General features: G+C 46.3%; 1 protein-coding gene across 6 annotated transcripts in view; it reads right to left on the reverse strand.

Moving 5' to 3' along the window:
* The window catches only part of CTNND2 (catenin delta 2), an 864,616-nt gene that overhangs the window by 123,977 nt on the left and 719,481 nt on the right, over positions 1-21,158 (reverse strand). For all 6 annotated transcript variants that reach the window (XM_081825896.1, XM_081825895.1, XM_081825891.1 and 3 more), the window contains 2 exons: positions 5,334-5,451; positions 176-361 (listed from right to left, as the gene is read on the reverse strand). In XM_081825896.1, the coding sequence (XP_081682022.1) occupies positions 176-361; positions 5,334-5,451 (304 nt within the window). The remainder of the gene's footprint in view (positions 1-175; positions 362-5,333; positions 5,452-21,158) is intronic.

Below are 21,158 nucleotides of genomic sequence, written 5' to 3' on the forward strand. Positions count from 1 at the left end.
TGTGATGCTCCCCCGTCTGAGCCGTGAAAGCCCCACGGAAAAACTGGGCAGATGCGTGAGTGATTTTACCAGGCACGGAATGTACAGAGCCCCGTACCTATCTGTGCAGAAGAAATACTAATGCTGCCATTAGGGAAGGGGATCACTGCATGCAGCTGTGAGTCGCCGGCATTACCTGATCTTGGGATTTCTTTTTCTTTTTCTTCTTGCCCCAGCACCCGGAACTCTCTGCGTCTTTGCCGTTGGCCTCCCCACAGAGCAGCCCGTCCAGCTCGTCAGTGCCCATGTGCTGTCCCTGAGAAGTTTCTGCTGCCAGCCGGTACGACAGGTTCCTTAAAATGCACACACAGTTTTCAACGGTCTGGAGAGAACCCAAAAAAAAAAAAAAAAAAAAAAGGAAAGGAAACCAAGGAGGAATGAATAAAAACTAACCAGCACTCCTTCTCCACCCGAGAAAGCAGTCATTTCCACATCCCCGATTCTTTCCGGACACATTTAGCTGCTGGCTCCTTAAAGGCTCCCTTGACAGCCACAGTGGAAAGAATTGAGAGAAGCCCGAGAAGGTCTTAAAACCTCTTCTTATCCACGCTAGTTACTTTTATAAACAACTGTCATTGTTGACTGAAGTTCACTGGGGAGAGGGAAAGAATCCACAACCTGGGAGAGGTCCCAGATATGGCCCACGCACGCACCGCTCCCACCTGGGGAATGGGGCTCAGAATCATCGAGAGCGTGGATACTCACATTCCCATCAGCTCCAGGAGGGAGACCCCAGTATTTCCCACCTACCAGGGCATTTTCTGGGAGTAAAATGAGGTAAGAGATATAAAGCTGGGGGGTCCCAGGCAAACCGAGTGCTGGGATCACCTGGGGGCATAGATGTTTCCATGCTACTGATTTGTTTGGAGATAGCTGGTGTTCCTGTTTTCTTAGCGTCGGGGTTAACCAGTGCTTGAGGACACACATTGTGTGGCTAGACACCTGAAAGGCCCTTGATCTCTGTCTATTGGCTGTGTGATTTGGACAATATACCCAACCTCTCTCTGACTCAGTAACTTCCTCTGTAAGATGGTCATAGTAGATACATACATACTACTATGTATCCTGTGTGTATCTGGATAGTCAAGTATGGATGAGCAGGTGGTCCCCTGCCCCCAGGATGTCCACATTAATCTCTGTAAGCTGTGAAAAGGTTGGGTTATCTGGCCAGGGGGAATGGAGGTTGCAGATAGACCTCATCAGCTGACCTTTAGCTGGGGAGATTGTCCTGGATGATCCCGGTGGGCCCATGTAACCAGGAGGGTCCTATAAGTGAGAGGGGGTGGCAGAAGTGGTGAAGTGAAGTGGTGTGAGAAGGTGTGACCTCTCATTGCTGGATCTGAAGATGGAAGAAAGGGCCACAAGCCAAGGAACTGTGGGCACCTCTAGAAGCTGGGAAAGACAAGAAAACTGGTTCTCCCCTGAGCTTCCAGAAGGAACACAGCCCTGGCGACATACTGATTTTAGCCCAACAAGACCCATTGGGGCCTCCTGACCTGTAAAACAGTAAGGTAATCAATGCCTGTTGCTTTAAGCCACCATGTTTGTGGTAATTTGCTGGAGCAGCAATGGGAAACCAATCCAGTACGTGCGTGCCGAGAAGAGTGCCTGGCCCCGAGTAAACACTATCCGAGCGTTCAGACTGGGAACAGTAGTGCAGCACCATCAGCAAGTCCAGAGCACGGACCTAGAACCAGCGAGCCTAGGTCTGAGTCCTGGCTCCGCCATTTCAGGGGCTGTGTGACCTTGGGCCAAGTGCTTAATCTCTCTGTGCTTCCATTTCCTCCCAAAGACCCTTCCTCTGAAATGTCACCATATTGGAGCCTAGGTTTCACCCAAGAACTTTGGATCAACCTTTTAACCTTTGCCCTGCATTTGATGAACGGTGGGAAGAGAAAAAATACACCCAATTTTTTTTTTTTTTTTTAGTAAAACAAAATCATGATGGGGGAGAAAAATTGAATGGAGTTAGGTTTTATTTTTAAAAGTGTGCCAACTTGGCTACGGCTTCTCAGGCACCTGCGTGTGCACCAGCGTTTGAGACAGGGACCATGGTTCCATTTCACAGATGAAGGGGATCTACCTCCCCAGCAGATAGGGCCACTTCTCTCCAGTCTTGGGTCGGGTGGGGGCCGCACTGCTCCCCCCTCCCAGGACAGGAATCTGGGCAAAGGCTGTGGGTGTGTCTTTGACTCAACTACGGGGGGCATGACAATCAACCAGGAAAACCCGTTTTCAGGATCTGTCTCTGGAGCCTTTGCCATTCCAGACCTTTCTTGTCAGCTTTTCAAGGTTTCATGGCTGCTAATCCCACAGGCTTTGAGTCAACTTGATTATCTATTTCAAGCATCCTCTCAGCATCAAAAAAGGAACCTGCATGAAAGCAGGTAAACACAGGACGATGCACGAAAGAGAGAAAAGTCTCTCCCTGAAAGGAAAATGTTATGGCATAAGTCAGAACGATTTTTAAATCAGCTCAAACTGATTTTTCTTACATCAAAGACTTGGGATATTCAACTTCTTTCTCATCCTGCTGTTCATCTTCCCCAGGGGCATCTCCGTGCCTCTGTTTAACAAATGACTACCGGGGAACACATCCCCGGTAGTTTCCAGAAATGCTTTCTAATCTACCTGTGGCTGGGGGATGATGTGGGACAATTCTGGAGGGGAGAGAAAGCAGGGTTGGCAGAAGGAGAGGGTACAGAGGAGAGGGTGGGACGGGGCAAGGGAGTCACCGGGACTGACCTGGTCTCTCTAGCCAGGCTTGGTGTGGATGGGTCACTCATTCAAGCTCTTCTCTCTAAGGGAGTGGGGAAAGAGGATAGAAAAAAAAAAGGCAGCTACTGCCCTTCTCTGGGTTACCAGCAGAAGGCATGTGGCAGCTGGTGCTTTTAGCCACTCCTCTTGGCCACAAGGGTCATTTTGACTCCTTATTTTCTATTAGAAAGGGCTAATGTGGAAGTTGTCTGTGGATCGCGCTACCATAGGGTACCCATTGAACAAACTGTCCCAATTGCAGGCGCCAAGCTGAGAGCTTGCACGGATTCCAGGCCCTTTTATGCATTAACTCCTTCCCTCTCTACCTTGTCCCTGTGAAAGCTCAGAGGGGACCAGGCAGAGGGCCAAGTGGGACGCTGGGGGACCACAACACAGTAAAGCTCCGTGGCACGTTCTGGACGGCCAGGCACTGCTAAGTCCCTTGTGGCATCTGATCTGTTCAGAAGCTATGACGAGCCTCCTCGTCGTGAAGTCGGGGGTACTCAGGGACAGTCCTCTAGTGAGCGGGAGCTGGAGGGGGAGCATCTACACTGGCTTGGTGCTCTTGAGGCTTCAGCAGAAATAGCCGTGTCTTCTCATTGCCGCCCTCAACACTCCTCATGGTTCCAGGTTCCTCTTTTGAATACAACGTGGACATTAAAAGAGGGGATCTCCCAGGGGCTCCAGGGATCTAGCCATCTGTCATGTCAGCAAAGAGGTGTGGGGGCTCATAGCACTTTGCTTTGGGACCATCCTGCTAAAGGCTACCTTCCCACCAGTGTTGGCATGGGCATGTGGCCAAGGCAAGAGGCTGTGGACTCTGCTTTTAATTTCAACTGCAAGGCACAGACAGTCTTAAAGCTCTTTTTTGTATCCATTATGGTAGGAGGCTTCGTGTCCTGATGCTGTAGTCTTTACTGCTCTGAATGTGGAGATCCTGGGCACGGCAGACTTTGTGAATTACCTCTGGCGGCTCGTTTAAAAATCGCTGGTCTATTATATTAACAGGCATCGATAAATACTCAAGACATCTTGACTGGTCATTTTTTTTAGGGACTTCATTTTCCTATCAATGATATTAAAAGTTCTAAAATGGTTATTAAGGGTCTTTACGAGAGGGGTTGATTAAATCTTTAGCATCTCATATTCCGTCTTTGAAATTGATAACACTTACAGAGTAACTAATGGATGCCTGCATAACTCAGTGATGGTGATCAGATGACAAACCGTGTTCATAACTGCAGCAGACTAGTACTCAAAATGTTGGAGTTCCAGAAGGTATGCGCACCCAGGACTGTGGGGAGTAGGGCTCGGCTATCAGCAATTGTCTCAATTTCTCAGCCCACTCCACGGTGCAGGCAAGGTGGAGAATTGCTAAGTCACTCCCCATGCCTGTTGGTAACTAAGGGGATAAAACCATCCCTACCAGTTCTTCACCTGACTTTATAACTAAATAACATGTGATCGTATTCCTGATCAGAGTCCATTTCAAAGCTGTAGCTAATCTACTGAAGATTAGCTCAGTTGAGGATGCACATCAAATCACCAGATGAACTTTTAAAGGAACACAAGTCTGAGACCAGAGGTGGACATTCCGAGTCAGAGGGCTGGGATGGGGTCTAGGCACATGGCTGTGGTTCACACCAGGACCAGTTCTGCTCCCCTGGGGGACACTGGGCAATGTATGGAGACACTTCTGTTTGTCACCACCAGGAAGGGAGAGGCTATTGGCATCCAGTGGGGAAAGCCCGGGGATGCAGCTCAACATCCTACGATGTACAGGACGGCCCCACAACACAGAATAACTGGGCCCAAAACGTCAATAGTGTGGCTATGGAGAAATTCTCATTAAGGTCTTGCATTTATCACATGGTGACTTCAAAAGCATCCGTAAAGTCTGTGTTAAATCAAGATATTTTTACTTGACAATTTTACACTTAGATTGAATCAAAACCAATCAAAAGGCAAATTAAGGCAAAACAAAATGCCTCCCACACTGGAAAAGCCCACCTAATTCTATTCTGGCTTATGAACTGAAACACTGACTAGATTCTGAGGATGAACATGTGGACAGTCCCATTTACTTAGATTTTGGCCAAGGTTCTTCAGTCTTCATAAGGCATTTTTAAAATGGCATTGGATACAATTAACATTTGTAAAAAGCTAACTTGTAAGAATACAGAATCATTCAAAGCTCAGATAGTTTTAATATTCCTCTTTCTTTTGAAAGCAGACTTTATAAACTAAAACTGGAAGCTTGTGGGTAATGTGGTGTGTAAACGTTTATATACTCATCTGGTTTGAGTAACTCAAAACAATCTACATGTTTATTCGTTATTAATCGAGGATTGGGTGTCTAGTTCTAGGCTAGGATTAGAAGCCATCTAGAAAACGTTGGATTCCTACGGGGAGACCAAGAGAGATTGCAGAGTGAAGGTATTACGCACAGCATTAGCTCTCTGCTGTTGTTGGCCATTGCTTAGTCCCTTGGGCATCTTTATTCACTAAGATGTTTAATCTATGCAAACACAACAAACCTTGCTGTCGATCTCGCTGCTCCCCAGCGCAGACTGGATCACGTAGAGCAGTGCATCTGTGAGCCCATCACATTCTCGCATCCTCCTGCGAGCCTCCTCTCCAGCTGAACTAACATTCCTGCAAAGCAAAAGGGTGCATCAGCTACCTCCACGGGGGTCCCCAAAAGAACCTTCTTCTGTGCCCACCTCCAGAATATTTACCAAGAACACAGTTTGAATGAGTAGGGAAGGCTTGCACAAATGCATGCCACAACCGGCTGAGTTACAGGGATCTGCCATAGAACTTGCAAAATGGAGATACAGATTTCTGAATGTGTCATCTATGAAGGCCCCGTGACCACTGAGAATGGAGACTCTTGAAAAGTCTTCAAGGTTTACTTCATTGACAGTGGAAGAGGGAAACCAGAAGCTCTTTGAATCAGAGGCTTTTTCTTTGAGAAATGTGAAAAGAATGTTTTTTAGAGACAGAGCTTCCATCTTACTGAAGTATTCTAGTGATCTAATTTCACCCGCCTCCAAAATATACCTACCTTGATCCTGCCAGCAGTAAACTTCTAGAAATTTATTCTAAGAACATAGGGAGGGGTTTCTGTGAAAATTTAGTCATTGGGATGCCCACGGCACCTTTGATGGGCAGGAGTGACCCAATCTCCTTCCCGTACCGGCGCACGCTGAGCTTAAGCCAGCAGAAGGGGGGACAATCAGGGAAGATGCGGCGGGGAAGCAGAGAGATATTCCACCCCTACAAAACACATGAGACAAGCCTTGTCAAGGGCTGGGGTGCTTTTAGTGACCTGCCACCTGAGAGCACGTTTTCCCTCTCCTACCCAGGGTTAGGATTTGGTTCAGGTAGAGAACTTCTGCAGCAAATCAGGAAACACAGCCTGTTGGAGGGATGCTGGAGGTGAGTTAAGAGAAGGTGTAAAGGGGCTGAAGGAATTTAGAGATGGTGGGGAAGAGTGATCTCTTGAGAAAGATCCTGGTTGGACAATGGCTCTCGAGCTTGGCTAGTAGCAGAATCACCTGGAGGAGATTGCCTGGCCCCACTTTGGGAGTTGGATAACTTCCTATTTTGTGATGTTGAGGTTGAGAACTACCACTCCGACTCTGGCTCTAGGGAGAGGGTTCGGTCGGGGAGGGCGGGGCTCTTTGCTGACTGTTGGGTGCTGCCATGTGTCTGAACTCAAGAATCTGCAGCCCTGGGCAGAGCCTGCGGGAGACACTGAACAGAATGAGTCTCAGGGCCACACTGTAAGGACACAAGTGTTTCCCATTTCATTTTCAAAATGTCCTTCAAGGTTACATTTCATTCTATTTTACAGATAAGAACACTGAGGCACAGAGGGCACGGAGGCAGTAAGTGGAGCGGCTAGAACAGAACCGGGTCTGAAGGACAGGAAGGCGAGGCCTCCAGGCTTGACAGGCCACATGGATGCACCACTTTTTTAAGGAATTAAAGGAAAATAGGCCTAACGCTAGAATGCTACTGAACAGAAATGTTCGCTTTGATTATCTAGAAGGTTCTGTAGGGTGTGTTTAAATAAGATCTTTCCGCATTTGAATGGAAGATTGGGAAAGGTTATTCAATTCAAATTCGTATTTTTGGCATTTGCAGATCTTAAAATATAAACAAAATTTCTCAGTTCCTTAGATAGTAGAACTGGGCAAATATTGATGGTATTTTTATGTGAAGTGTTAGGACTCCCCCTGGGGTGGCTAACCCTCATTTCTGACAGGATCTGGGGAGGGAGGAAGAACCAACTTTCTGCAGGAAGAAGCTGTGAGAGTTTTATTCTAAACCTCTATTATTCTAAACTGGAAGGATGGCCTTTGTGAGAGAGCATTTTTAGACCATCCCTCCTTGAAATGATTTTCACCAGGTCGAGCTTTGCGGCTGTTAGAGTAACAGGCTTGTCAAAAATTCCCATCAGACCTCTTTGGCCAGAAGAATGCCGGATGGCAGTGTGGACCCATGTGTTTAAATCGTGCCTCTGTGCTTTGAAGAGGTCGTGTTTCCAAAGAGAGAATGATGGAATTTAGTCTTGAAAGTGCCTTAGGGGTAAGCTCCTTACACTCTAGTGTAAAATCCTCCACCCTCCTCCCTGGCTGTTGAGCACTCAGTCTTTCTCTTGAGTAGCTTTACGGTGATGAGGACGGATTGCAGCCTGATTCACAAATCCACTTCGAAGTGATCAGCCTATGCTCATTGGTAATCAATGAATGGGCAGGGCAACCATGAGAAAGATCAGGAATTCTCAACTTCGTCAACATTACAAGTTGTGAATATTAGCCTAAGCAGTTTTCTTTATTCTGTCTTTTTGATTCTAGTCTCCTCCAAAATTAAAAGGTTATTAACTGGCTGCTATATTAAGATGTGCAAGATATCAAGGGGGCCCGACTGGCACAGTCAGTGGAGCAGGCGACTCAATCTCTGTGTTGTGAGTTCGTTTGAGCCCCACGTTGGGTGTAGAGATTACTTAATAAAATCTTTAAAAAACGTGTAAGATACTGAGAAATGAGAAAGACTAATAAGTTTGGGTCCCAGTAGAGAAGGAGAAATGAGTGACACACACGCACATACACACACAAACATACACAAGTAAACACACACATACACATACCCCTATGATACAGAGGGGAGGACGGAGTTACCACAGTGTCTGCAGGTATGAAGATGCTCAATACGTATTTTTAAACAGAATGAAGTGTGCACATGTCTCTTAATCAATGGTGCCCTACAAACCCTTTGGGGTTGGGTTCACTTTTAAGCAACTACTCCTGAATTAGGAAACGTATCAGAAGAGTACCCCTGGTTTTTTACACTGTAGGAGAGAAGAGTTTCCTCTTTCTCCTTTCCCCCCACAAAATAAGATCTACTATATTATGCATGCTTCACTGGTTAAAAAAAAAAAACCAGTAACTTTGTGTGTTGGTCACTGTAACAATTAATTATTACTACGGTCCTAAGGAAGTGACAATGAGCCAGTGTTCGACCTACAAAGATCCTCCCTCCTGTTGCATTTGACAGAGGTGCCCTTCTTGACAGAGGTGATTTTCTTGTCGGATGAGAAACTGGTGCTGCAAAATTCTACATGTAAACACAACGTTACAACAAATACTTGACAGATTATTTATAAAAAGCACAAAGATGGTACAATAGGTTTTCCTTAGAAATAATCTTCATAATCTTGATTGAATTGTCAGTTTACATGTTATTTGGAAATTTCTGCCTACAGTAGTTTCTACGATCTTTTTATCTGATAAAAAATGAGAATTTATTTTTATTTCTTACAATTAAAAGATACAGAATCTCTTATGATCTCTTTTGTTCTAATGTAACTTGTTAAACTGCTTTGTTTTCCCTATCTTCAGTGTTGTTTGACATCCCGTTTCTCTGAGCCTCCATCACTCACTGAGCTTATTAAGAACAAATTCAATATATGCAGCTCTCGTAGGATCCCAAGTGGTCCTTGTACCCTACATTCAAAGGAATGAATGCAGCATGTCACACGGAAGACCTCATTTTATGTGTCCCTACTTCGGATGGCCAGGATATGGACAGTGAAACTGCAGAGAAAACCCATGGATGAGGATTTTAGCAATTACTCAACTTGAAATTAGCCTCTCTCTTCTCCGCACTGCCTGTGCTCTCTGAATCTCTCTTACTGGTCACCACTGACTTTGGATTAGAATTATTTAGGCTGTGACCTTCTTGCTGCTTGGGAACCTTCTGGAGGGCAGAGGGCATGTCATTGTTGTTGGTATACCCAGCATGCAGCTGAGTGCCCTACACCACCTAGGTGCTCGGTGCAAGTTGGTTATTACACGTGCATTCAGCTGGACTGGAATTTGGGTGACTGATTTGCCTCTGCCCTCCATACTCACTGGATGATATCAGATGTCTGTTACATCAAGAATGCAGGCTTGCCCCCATCCTGGACTATTCAGGTCAGCCTCAATTTGGGAAGAAAGAAAAAAAAAACCAACTGAACATAGTGTGTGGTATCTAAAGCTTGTATCATATCTCAAACTAAGCAAGTCTGAGCTATCAGCTTTCTTCTGTTGATGATATTGATCACACAGAGTGTGGGAGAGAATGACATGATTTTGTCGTTTGGAGCCAATCAGGTATTACCGAGCTATAGCGATCTTCACCCCAGGCTTGCAGGAAGAGATTTCTGTCTCAGGTTCTCGTCCTCTGCTCTCTGTTACCTCCTCTCCTCTCCGCCCCCACTGCTCCTTGGCCTTTATGATCTGCCCTCCCCTGCGGTCATCTCGCACCAGGTCCATCCCCATCACCTTGAGCCCTGGGTCCTTCCTGCACATCTCTGGGCTGGGGCTCCCTGGGCTTCTTTGGCTCATCTTACCAGCAGAACCTAGATGTTGGGTCTCTGGGACCCTGGGCTGAGCTTCTGAGACTACACACTAGTGTGAGGAGTGGGGTGGGGTTGCCAGGATCTTCAGAGAGCAGAGCTTAGACCGTTTCAAGAAATACAGGTGGTCCCAAGGCAAAGCTGAAATACAAAGCCACACACTCAGTAAGGCCTTGGGGCCAACAGAGCAGGGCAGGCAGGGGGAGAGGTAGAGTCCACCACAGATGACAGCACAGAGTGGACCAGGAGGACCAGACGTGGGTCTGGGGATACCAGGGACTCCCAGGGGCTCGAGCCTCTGTACCCTCAACCACAGATAAAGAGAGTCTGTCTGGGGATCGGAGGCTGTGCTGACCACCCCCCGCCCCCCCGCCCCGCCGCCACCTGCAATGCTTTTCCTTCTGCGTCTAGGCCCCTGCCTTTGAGCAGTCACGCTGCCTAGGCTTGGTCAGACCTCTGCCTTGGCCCCTTCAGCCCCTCTTTGTTGTTCCAGGCGCAAGATTTTAGGGCACCTGTAACACCTGATGTTTGAGGCTGGTCCCTCCGTGATGTGAGGAGGGGTGGGCAGCATCATCTTACTTTGCTGTCTGAGAACCACTCTCTTAGCAGGGAATCCAACAGCAGGAAATTGAAATATTTATTAAATGACCATGTAATTGTCCACTGTGAGCTACATAATACATAAACTCTTAAAGATACTCGGTTTCCTCTTCCTAATGGGTTGAGGGGGGCATCATGGCCTTACATCCAACGACGACGCATTCATTTATTTTATTTTAATTTAAAATCAGTGAATTAACATAGAGTGTATTATTAGTTTCAGAGGTAGAGTTTAGTGATTCATCAGTTGCGTCCAACACCCAGTGCCTATCACATCACGTGCCCTCCTTAATGCCCATCCCCCAGTTACCCCCTCCCCCACCCACCTCCCCTCCAGCAACGATGCATCTAGACTGATTGCCACAGGCTTCCAACTGGCACACTGAGAAAATCTTGGAACTAACACCAAGTTTGTGAGGGGAAATCTAAGCAAAGCACAAATGTGCATCATCTCAACTTCCTGACCACGTGATTACCAATGAAATTTGTAGCTTCTCATAAATTACCTGGTCTGAGTTAAGCATGGGAAAGGGAAATGATAGCAATCATGCTCAAGCCATTCTCCCATGAAGTAGGCTTGCTTTTGCTTTAGTTAAAAACATTCCATTTTAAAGAGATCCTTCTATCCACTCATCTAAATCAGGAGTAGAGAACTTTTTCTATAAGGAGCCGGGGAGTGAGTATTTCAGGGTTGGGAACCACACAGGGTCTCTGTAACTTCTCCTCCTCCTTCTTTTAACAACCTTTTAAAAATGTAAAACCCACTCTTATCTGCAGCCATACAAAAACAGGTCATGGGTGGGATTTGGCCCATGGGCCCTAATTTGCCAAGCCCTGACCTAGATTCTCATCGGAAGCCCTATTATAGGATTTAGGAGGAGTCTCTGAATCCCTGGTATTTTCCTCAAAATTTCATATAGTTTTATATGTATGCTATGTGTGTGTTTTTTTTCTGCGATAAAGGAATAGGACTTACAGTGTATTCTGAGGCCAGGACCCAAAAAAGTCCAAGAACCTCCAATCAAAATCAGCAGTGCCCTTGGTCTGAGCAGAACATTGCTCTCCTAATTCTAGAGCCTGGGCTTCAGGATTCAGATGCATTTATCTCCATGGGTAAATAGCAACTATGTCTTCTTCTCTCCTACAAAAGGTCTTGGGAGAACTTGTGTGTGGGTTCCAAAATCACTGACCAAGAAACCCCAATCTCTTCCTCCATGTGGGAAAGCCAAGTGTGCAGGGTTGGGGAGGAAGGGGGTCTTCTGCCCAGCTCACTGGGTCAACACAGCAACAGCTGGGCAGCCGGATCCCCTCACACCAGGTCAGTGGTTATAGGGTCTATGGGGGCAGTGTGAGCCCCGCCAAGTCTCAGAGGAGCCACCACAGAGGAGGGGCCGCCACCACAGAGGAGGGGCCGCCACCACAGAAACCACTAGGGCTCATCCTCTTAAATCTGTAGCTTCTCTGCACAAAGGGAGAGCTTGTTTCCTTCTTATCATTCAACAACTTCAACAAAGATGGATTCTCTCATGCACCTGCCATGGTCTTGTAGCCGGGACTCCCTAGGTGTGAAGGCACGTGCCTTGCCTGGGTCTACTCATCTGTAATGTGCAGATGGGGATGTCTGAATCACCAGCTTGTGCGGTGACGCAGCCCAGTGCTCAGGGCCTGGCGCCAACTCTTCACAGTAAATGTGAACCGCCCCTGCTGCTTCTCACCCAGAGACTCCCATGCAAGAGGGAGAGAGACAGCAGGTGCGGAGCTGCGGCCCCACCTGGAATGTGGACGGCAGGCAGGCGGCAAGGATAAGGGGCGAGCACAGGAAAGATGGGAAGGTTTCACGGTGATAGTGACAACCTTGTTGTTTACATGCTCATCACTAATTAAAAAAAAATCTGAAACTACTGTAAAAGTATTCAAACAGTGGGGAAAATATATGAGTAAAAGTGAGCATCCTCACTCTTTTCTTACCCTCTGTCCAAGGAAATCACTGTGCCTACGTGAAGTTTATCATTCAGGATGATTTTCTACTCCTACAAATAAACTGTGTAGGTATGTTTTTGCTTTTCACCATAGTGGTTCGTCCGGCACCTTGCTTGATTTTATCTTTTTAATTTTTTTAAGAAAGAGAGAGTGCAAGGCAGGTGTGGAGTAGGGCAGAGGGAGAGGGAGAATCTCAAGCAGGCCCCATGCTCAGTGTGGAGCCTGACTCAGGGCTCAATCTCACGACCCTGAGCTGAAACCAAGAGTCGGATGCTGAACCGACTGAGCCACCCAGGCACCCCTGCTTTTATCCTTTAAAAGCCTCTCATTGCCCCTTTTCATGACAGTGCCTACCTATTTACCCTATTCAATGAATGACTTTGGGTATTCCATGTATGAATATATCACAATTTATAATTTAAGAAATGATTACCCTATTAAAGGACATCCAAGTTGTTTTTAATTTTTTGCTGTAATAAGTAACATTGAGCAGAAATTTGGAGGAGTTACATGTTTTGTGAGATGGACCCTATGGAACCAGAAGAAAGGGTAACGGGTCAATCAGTTCAAAGCAACAAAGTAACCCAACTGGACTGGGTACTGACTCTGCTCTACACCCAAGGCCAAGTCTTGGGATAGAAAGAAAAGAACACCTGGCCCTTGACCTTCGGAGCTCACAGTCTAGCAAGGGAAGCAAACACATATCTGGTGTGCCAAGATCTGATCTCATTTGCATGGAACTAGCAGTATGAAGAATGTGGGAACCAATCTCCCTCAGAAGCTATGCCTGGGTATGCCTAGAAAATAAACCTCGGCTGAGATGGATGGAAGTCTTACTACTCGTAATTAAGATCTTTGCTGAGGTTGAAATTCTGTAAGTTTGGATATCAAATTGTTTTCCTTAATATCTGTAGCAGCAAGCCATGGGTTGGACTTAAGAACACAGAGTACAATAAGTGTGTTCTTAGCAAGAAAACATTTTATGCATATTTAGTGGAATGGACCTTCGAATTTGAAGGGCAAGGTGTAAACTACACATCCAGGCTTGGAAGTGGTTCCTGGTGAATAGCCATTGTCAATACCGACCAAGCACAACCATGCAGCGGTGGGGGCTCCAGGCCACTCCTGGCATGAGCAGAGGACAGGATGTGTAGGGAGAGGTGGCAGTCTGTGGCAAATGCTAATTCTGGCTTGTACACCTCCATTTTTACTGAGCCTGGCATGGTAAGCCAGCCCCTTGTGTTTAGTAAAACCACGGCAGGCTCCTGGTTCCCCAGGGTAAATCTTGCACATGACCTGTGCTAAGTCCCTTTTGACCTCCAGCTACCATGTGGAACCACAGCAAGGTTCCCCTCACCTGCCTGGTGAATTCAAGTCATTCAAGAGGGTTTTCCAGTGTTGCCTTTTTCTGGCATCTTACCCAGAATGCAGAGTCAAGGACTACAGAAGGTAAGTCCCTGGCCTTGAAACCTCATGGGGTGTCCTGGGCCAGATTTCCAAGCTGCTTAGAACCAGTCCTCTATTTTATTTTCCATTTCTCCCCTTCTAGAACTGGCGTGTCTATAATTATCATCCTATGCCTGTCCCATCAGTGTTGGTCGGGAGCAGATAAGCTGTTTCTTTGGTATTAATGGCCCCCCAAGATGTTTATGTCCTAATGCCTGGAGCCCATGAATAGGTTACTTTACAAAGAAAAAGAGACTGCGGAGGGAATGAAGGTTATGGACTTTACAATAGTGTTATTGTCTTCGATGATCCCTGTGGACCCAATGAACATTAAAAGCAGGGCGCATTGTCTAGGTGGAGTCAGGGAGATGCAGTAGAAGGGGAAGTCAGAGAGATCTTGGGCATGAGGATTCAACTCCCCACAGCTGGTTCTGACACGGAGGGGTCACATGCAACGTTGAGAGAGAGGCTGCTAGCTCTCAGTGGACAGCCAGCAAGGAAACAGGGACCTTGGTCCCACAGCCATAAGGAATTTGGTTCCAGCCATAACCTGAAGAAGCCTGGACAAATTTTCTCCCAAGAGCCATTAGTGAGGAACGCTACCTTGCCGACACCTTGGTAAGAACCGTGTCAGACTTCTAACTCCAGAAACTGTAGGGTAATAAATCTGTGTTGTCCTAAGTCGCTAAGTTTGTGGTCATTTGTCACAGCATCAGTAGGAAAGCAGTACAGAGCCTTTCGCTTGTCTTACTCAAGGGTAAATGAAAATCTTCTCCACACACGTGTACACATTTCACACCCCAGCCTTTCCCCGGAAAACTGCTTATCTGCAGGGGACTCACGCAAGTTTCTAGAGGGTATTTCTAGATGATCAAATAATTGTACTGTTTTGATCAAGACCAAAATGCCACCTATATAAGAGAATCAAAATTCTTCCTTGGGGTACATGTGTGGGGGACGGGCTGAGGTGGTGGCATGTACAGCATCTGCCTTCAACTGCGCAGGGACAGGCGATGCCCCATCTACTTCCGAGCAGACTACAGCGCTCGCTTTGCATAAGAAGCACTGATGCGATGTGATGATGCGCTTTTGGAGGCACAACTACTTTGCTTTAATTTGCTTTGCCCTCTCCATCATCTGATTAGGCACAGAGAGCTACCAGATATGTGGGCAACAGCTTGGACCAGATTGCTCTCCTGCTTGTCGATACCTTTTACTTCTGCCAGTCCTCATACTATAGAAGGGGCTCCTGAAAACCTCAGTCTTCACAGCTTCCGGTGAACAGAGAGGGCAGGGGGATAATGAGCATGCTGGATTATAAGGGAGAGAAATGGGCGATGTCCTAGCTCTGCTTGAGTGAAGTCTCTAGTGGAGACTCACTATTGTAAGTGAATTCCTGGAGCATTATCTGAAATGTCCACCATAAGTACCAAATGGTATGAATAGTCCAGGTTTCCTCTGCTATGCAAGAGTAGAGGGCTCCTAGGAAACCTTCCATGACCTGACGTGTGTAAAGGAAAGAAGCAATTGCCATTAATTTATATGGAGACATTTTTGAGCCATCCCAGACCCCCAGATCTCCTCTCTTAGGCTCTCCTGATGCCTGAGGGCACATTGCTAATGGATGCACAAAGTACATAAAGCCCAGATGCTCACAGGCCCAGGCAAAGCTCTGGGGGCTGGATGCTGAGATGCTGGGCATGGCACAGGGAAGGAGCTGGGCGGGACCCTCCTTGCTGCTCTGGGTGCCCTGCCTCTATCCCAGCTCTCGGCAAAACCAACGCTCGACGCTCTTTGCTTTTCACCTTTTTTCCAGCAAAAATCCTCTTTGGATTCTTTTCTGTTTGTGAAAACAGCTCCTCATGTTGGTGTTTTTTTTTTTTTTTGTTTTTGCTTTTTTTTTTAAAGTTAAGTGGCCTAATGCAGACTTTCGAAAACCGAGTGACACCTGTATTAGGATGAGCCACACCTCCATACATTTTTATTGGGTACAAATAACAGAAGGCTGAATTTACTTGAAAATTTCTCGCCTTCTCTTTACACATATGGGTTTCTTAAGCTGGCACTTTATCACGGCCAAGTCAGAACAATTTCCAGAGAAATAAATTTCCCTTTTTCTTTTCCTTTTCCTTTAAAAAAAAAAAAGATTAGCACAGTGTTGCTTTCGGATTCCTGCTATGCACCTTCCTGTCCTCTCTCAAGGAAGGCAATTTCTTTATAAATCAGGACAGTGATGGCTTGGTAATTGCTTTGTTGAGCTGCAGGGACAGAATGCTTCAGTGGCCTAAAGACCAACTACCTACTGGGCTGGCAGTGAACTTAGCTCCTGAGCTGTCCTCAGAGCGGTGGCCCCTACGCGTAGACACCCCACCCACCCTCGTAAATGTAAACCAGCAGAGAGAGATGGATGAGCTCCTCTTTCATTGGCTATTCAATAGGGCCCCTTTTAAGAATGCCTAGAGCCATGCCTTCTGGAGCTAGCCACGCATCAGGGCACATTGTTCCAAAGCAGCCCAGAGTGGAGCCAGAAATACCTGAGTTAAAAGACGCCCTATGGCTGGCAAGTACTACCTAGGGTTTTAGCTTCATGATTCCAATTAAAATTGATGGACGCCGAGGAGTTAACTGCTCTATGAAATGTCTGCTGCGAGTTTCCCATCGGGCTACATTGTAAGGAAATCACAGGGAAAAAAAGTGAGTGCTGAGTGGCTAACGCCGTTAACTGTGAACCTAATTGTGCCTGTGGTCCTCTGTGCTCCACGAACATCCACTGTTATTTCCTAACTTGTAGGACTCGGGCGTGAGCTGTGCACACCGTGCCTTGAGTGTGGAGTTATCAAGACCACACGTCAAGCTTGGAGACTGCCATGCACCCAAGCTTCTGAGCTGAGCTCACCTACCCCACATTCCATGGATGCCCCAGACAGTTCGCTCCGGCACGTTTGTGAAAGGCCCTTTGTGCTGACCCGGAACCAGGGAGCATCTCATGTTGCGAGCCCCACATCCAACCTCAGTCCTGGTACCTCTGCTTGCCATCGAGGGGGCTCTCCATCAGGTCTATGTACCACCCCTGCAACAGGCATTCCCCCAGAACATAATCATTGGCCAGCCATGGCCCGATTACAAATGCAACAGCAGAAAGACAATGTCATGGTCAAAATGCAAATGAAGTTAAAAAAGGAATAATAACACAGTGTTTTCTTCCCTTTTTTGCTAGACCAAATTATTCCTTATCAACCCAGACACAACTGAATATAAGTCATAAAACTTGAGCTTTAAAAATACATGCAATGGGGATGCCCGGGTGGCTCGGTCAGTTAACAGTCTGCCTTCGGCTCAGGTCATGATCCTAGAGTCCTGGGATCGAGTCCTGTAACAGGCTCCTTGCTCAGCAGGGAGCCCTGCTTCTCCCTCTGTCTGCCGCTCCCCCCTGCTTGTGCTCTCTCTCTTTGACAAATAAAAAAATAAAAATACATGCAATAAATTAATATGCTAGGGAACACTGCAAACTAGAAAGGCAACATTCATTTCACCTATGAATGGGTGGCTTCCAAGAAAATGAGCATTGTGGCTACATAAATAATAAGCAATCCTAAGGCCATCCAATTCCTTGTATTTTCAGACCTCTGCCTTCTAAGGAGTAGGAGAACAAACCTGACTAACAAGGGATTATAGGTAATTGGCTACTTGCGTTTTAAATGTCAGATTGTGGGTTTGAAGACTTTCAAGATTTGACCTTATGTTCTGGATTATTAATAGCTATTATTAGAGTAACCCTTCAAACCTTCATTTCAATTCATCACCTGATTCCCTGTATGTACTCATGTAATCTTTCAATTTATTTACTTGCAGGAAATTTTAACAAATCATATTTCAAAGACTTATTAAAGCTGGGAATCAATGTGATTTCTAAAAGTTCACTTATCTAGATGATGAGTGGTCCTCAAGGTGTATTTCTTGTGTTCACGCTTGCTTTGATCACTCGCTGATACCTTATTGGGTACCAAGAGTAACAACCCCCAATCTGAAAGTATCTTCAGAGGAAAGATCTACATTTACTCTTGTGTCTCATCCCCTCCCCGTTTCTACCCCAGTCCTGCTCCGTGCAATTCCCTAGCCCCTCCCACATAGCCTTTTATTTGGGGTGTTCACTGTTGGGCTGAACCCAGCAGCATTTCTCTGAGCTGACTGCTCAAGGTCCTTGCCCAGCACCGTAGGATGAGTGAACAGAACAAGCAGCCACAGGGTAAGGAAGGGAGAAGAGGAAAATCCTGTCATTCTACTAACCATCCCTCTATGCTTTTTTTGTTTTGTTTTGTTTTCTTAAATTTCTTCTTTGGAAAAAGTTTCCTGAAATTTGTGGCCAGAATGCTAGTAAAAATAGTCCCTGGATCAAAACAGCTGAAGCCTCGTAAGCAAAGGGGAGGGAAAGGATTAAAAATGAAAACCACCTTTCTTTGAATCTCTTAAAAATGCTCCCATCTCTCCTAACTGCTGTCCCGGGAACATAGACGTTTTGACGGCTCACTTAGTAGTTTTTTTTTTTTTTTTTAAGATTTTTATTTTATTTGTTTGACAGAGAGAGAGAGACAGCGAGAGAGGGAACACAAGCAGGGGGAGTGGGAGAGGGAGAAGCAGGCTTCCCGCGGAGCAGGGAGCCCAATGTGGGGCTTGATCCCAGGACCCCGGGATCATGACCTGAGCCGAAGGCAGATGCTTAATGACTGAGCCACTCAGGCGCCCCTCCCTTAGTAGTTTTTTACATGGCCCAAAGAACAGGATAAATGATTAAAAAAAAAAGAAAAAAATCCAGACTCCAATGACTTTGGCCAGAGATTACTGTGCAGTTCTAGCTAGGTGAAATAAACAAACAAAGCCAAACTTTGTTTGGCCAAAGATGAATTAAAGCTGCAGAGGGTGTCTGTGGACAACTCTGTTCTCTCCTTGTTTTGAAAGGGAAGTATCTAGGGAAGGGGCACTGGGTGACCAGATGGAGAAACTGTAAAAATCCATATAAACTTCTATAAGAAAAAAAATACACAGAGAACTCTGTAAAACGAAGATTACTCGGCCTCTTTATTTTCTGAAAGGGAGAAGAGTATACATTTATTCCTAATTATTGAAATATATTTTTACATTTCGGAGGAAATTTCTGGAAGACTTACTGAAAGTGGGTGCCAGCTTTCATAAGAAGAAGCAGCTTAGGCATTGGTCTGAATCGCAATTTAGGAATAACTGGAAAAGTCAAAGCTGTCCGGAGTCTTTGCGTTTTAAAACCGAGGCTGCTTAGCACCTAGGAATCTATTGTTTAATTGTCTGCCTCCAATGTGGCCATGAGTGGACCTTTCCTTCTTTGTTGCGGAAGGGAGAATTTGAAAGATGTCCCTTCAAGATCCCTGCTCTGGGGTTGTTCAGTCAAGCACTCATCTCGGCACTGCTGTGAAGGGGCTATGCGGATGGCAACAGGTACCAATCACTGCCCTTAAGGAAAGGGAAATGATCCTGGATTATTCAGGGTCCCGGTGTCATAGCGTGAGTCCTTAAAAGCAGAAAAGTCAGTCCAAGACATGTGGCTGAAGAGGGAGCAGAGAGATGAGGGAAGGTGAGGGGAGAGGGCCTGATACCTTGATATTCCCGGCTCTGCAGGACAATGGAAGGAGCCGCAAACCAGGGAACGTGGTGGCCGCCAGTCGCTAAGAACAACCCCCAGCCAACAGCCAACAGAGAAACGCGGTCCTCAGTCTACAACTGTAAGAAACTGAATTTGGCCAACCTCCTGAAGGAGCCAGGAAGCAGATTCTTCCCAGAGCTTCCTGAGAAAAGCCTGCTGGCAGAGACCCTGATGTTCAATCTGTGAGACCAGCCACGCCCCCTGCACTGTTCCAGCCTGTGATGGGGGCAACGGAAGAACTCCATTTGTGCATCCATAGAAGACCAGAAAGCCTCACTGCAATAGTTTCCCATCAAAGCTCATTTTTAGTATTTCTGCTAACGTATTTCAAAACTTTCAGATGCACTTACTGCATCTTCAAATGAAGGTGTTTTTAGATGCTCTGAGAAACAAGATAAAACGTGGTCATTAGGACTTTCAGCTGCCTCTCACTGCAGGAATGCTGAGCGCAATGGGCTTCTCCCCAACTCCAGGTAACCTACGAGGGACTGTTCTTGCTTTACTACGACCAGATGGCTGGCGCTTAAAACGAGTGTAGGATAATGGCACCACTGGGTGCACAATTTCCTTTTACTGCTTTAGCTGTGGAGGGAGTAAGGTTTCAAACATCTACGAATTATAATGCTGCATAGGAAGGTCACCTAAAAAGGACACTTCAAGGAGCCTCGTGGCATCATTAAAACCAGGTCACAAGTTGGCCACAAGAGTTTAGCCTCATTGTTTATCCTTGTCACACTAAATAAGTGCTGGGATAAAAGCATTCTCACCTGCTATGGGACTGGGGTTACTCTCTTTGATGTTGAGCAAGTGTTAAGATTGAGTTCAAAAACTGTGCACTTAACCAGCTCGGTGGACACATCGAGAATAAGCAGAAGACAAAAGGGGAGGCTTGTGTCTCCACCATCGGCCCAGGGTGCATGTGTCCTGCTGGCTTCACGCTCAAATGATAACAGTTCCTCCGGAGCAGACCATATAAAATGACTTCTTGGGGGAAATGTCAAGGCACCAATGCACCATGAAAATTATCTGGAATATATAGTCTAGAAATGCCAGGCTTTTCTGAAGCTCATCTTAATACAATTACTCTTATTATCACGTGCTACTATGGAAAGGTTCGAGGCCTGCTCATCAGTAAAGAAAACATAGTTTCGGAAAAGATGGAGTAGAATGATTCAATTTTTGTCCAAAATAGAAGCAGAAAGGGGACCCTTATGTAGTATGCAAACTGCTCTTAGGCCAGTGGTTCCATTGATCAACTCCAGTATTTCCAATAATCCATTATTTCCCTAAAACTCCCCCCCAGGAATGCAATGTACTATTTCAGTTTTCATCACAAATACTCACCATGGAGGGTTTGTTACAGAATGTGCTGAAAATCAAACATACAGTGTTTGTTTACTCCAATGCCAAAGGAACTCTGAACTGCGGCGGTCTTAGACTAACCATGGTTTTCGCTTTCGCCACACGGTCACACCTGTGGGACACGTGCTGGTGCCTGGTGCTCTCCCGGCAGCGCCCGCCACTCACCGGGTGGTGAGACGCCGTGGGCTGCCGGCCGAGGAGTTACAGCTGGCCAGCCTCTAGATGAGTGTTGGTTAGCTTTTTGGTTTGGTTTCAATGCTGGATTCCTCTCATCATGGAGTCCCTGAATTCTCCTGGGGATGACCAGAATGGGAATGATGATGAGGGGGACAAGGGACCTTCACAAAGTATAGTTGTGGTCATAGGGATCAAGAGAAGCAAATAAGAAGGAGA

Source organism: Leptonychotes weddellii, chromosome 7 (genome assembly GCF_054177405.1).
Source record: "Leptonychotes weddellii isolate Sample4059 chromosome 7, ASM5417740v2, whole genome shotgun sequence".
Classification (NCBI taxonomy): Eukaryota; Metazoa; Chordata; class Mammalia; order Carnivora; family Phocidae; genus Leptonychotes; species Leptonychotes weddellii.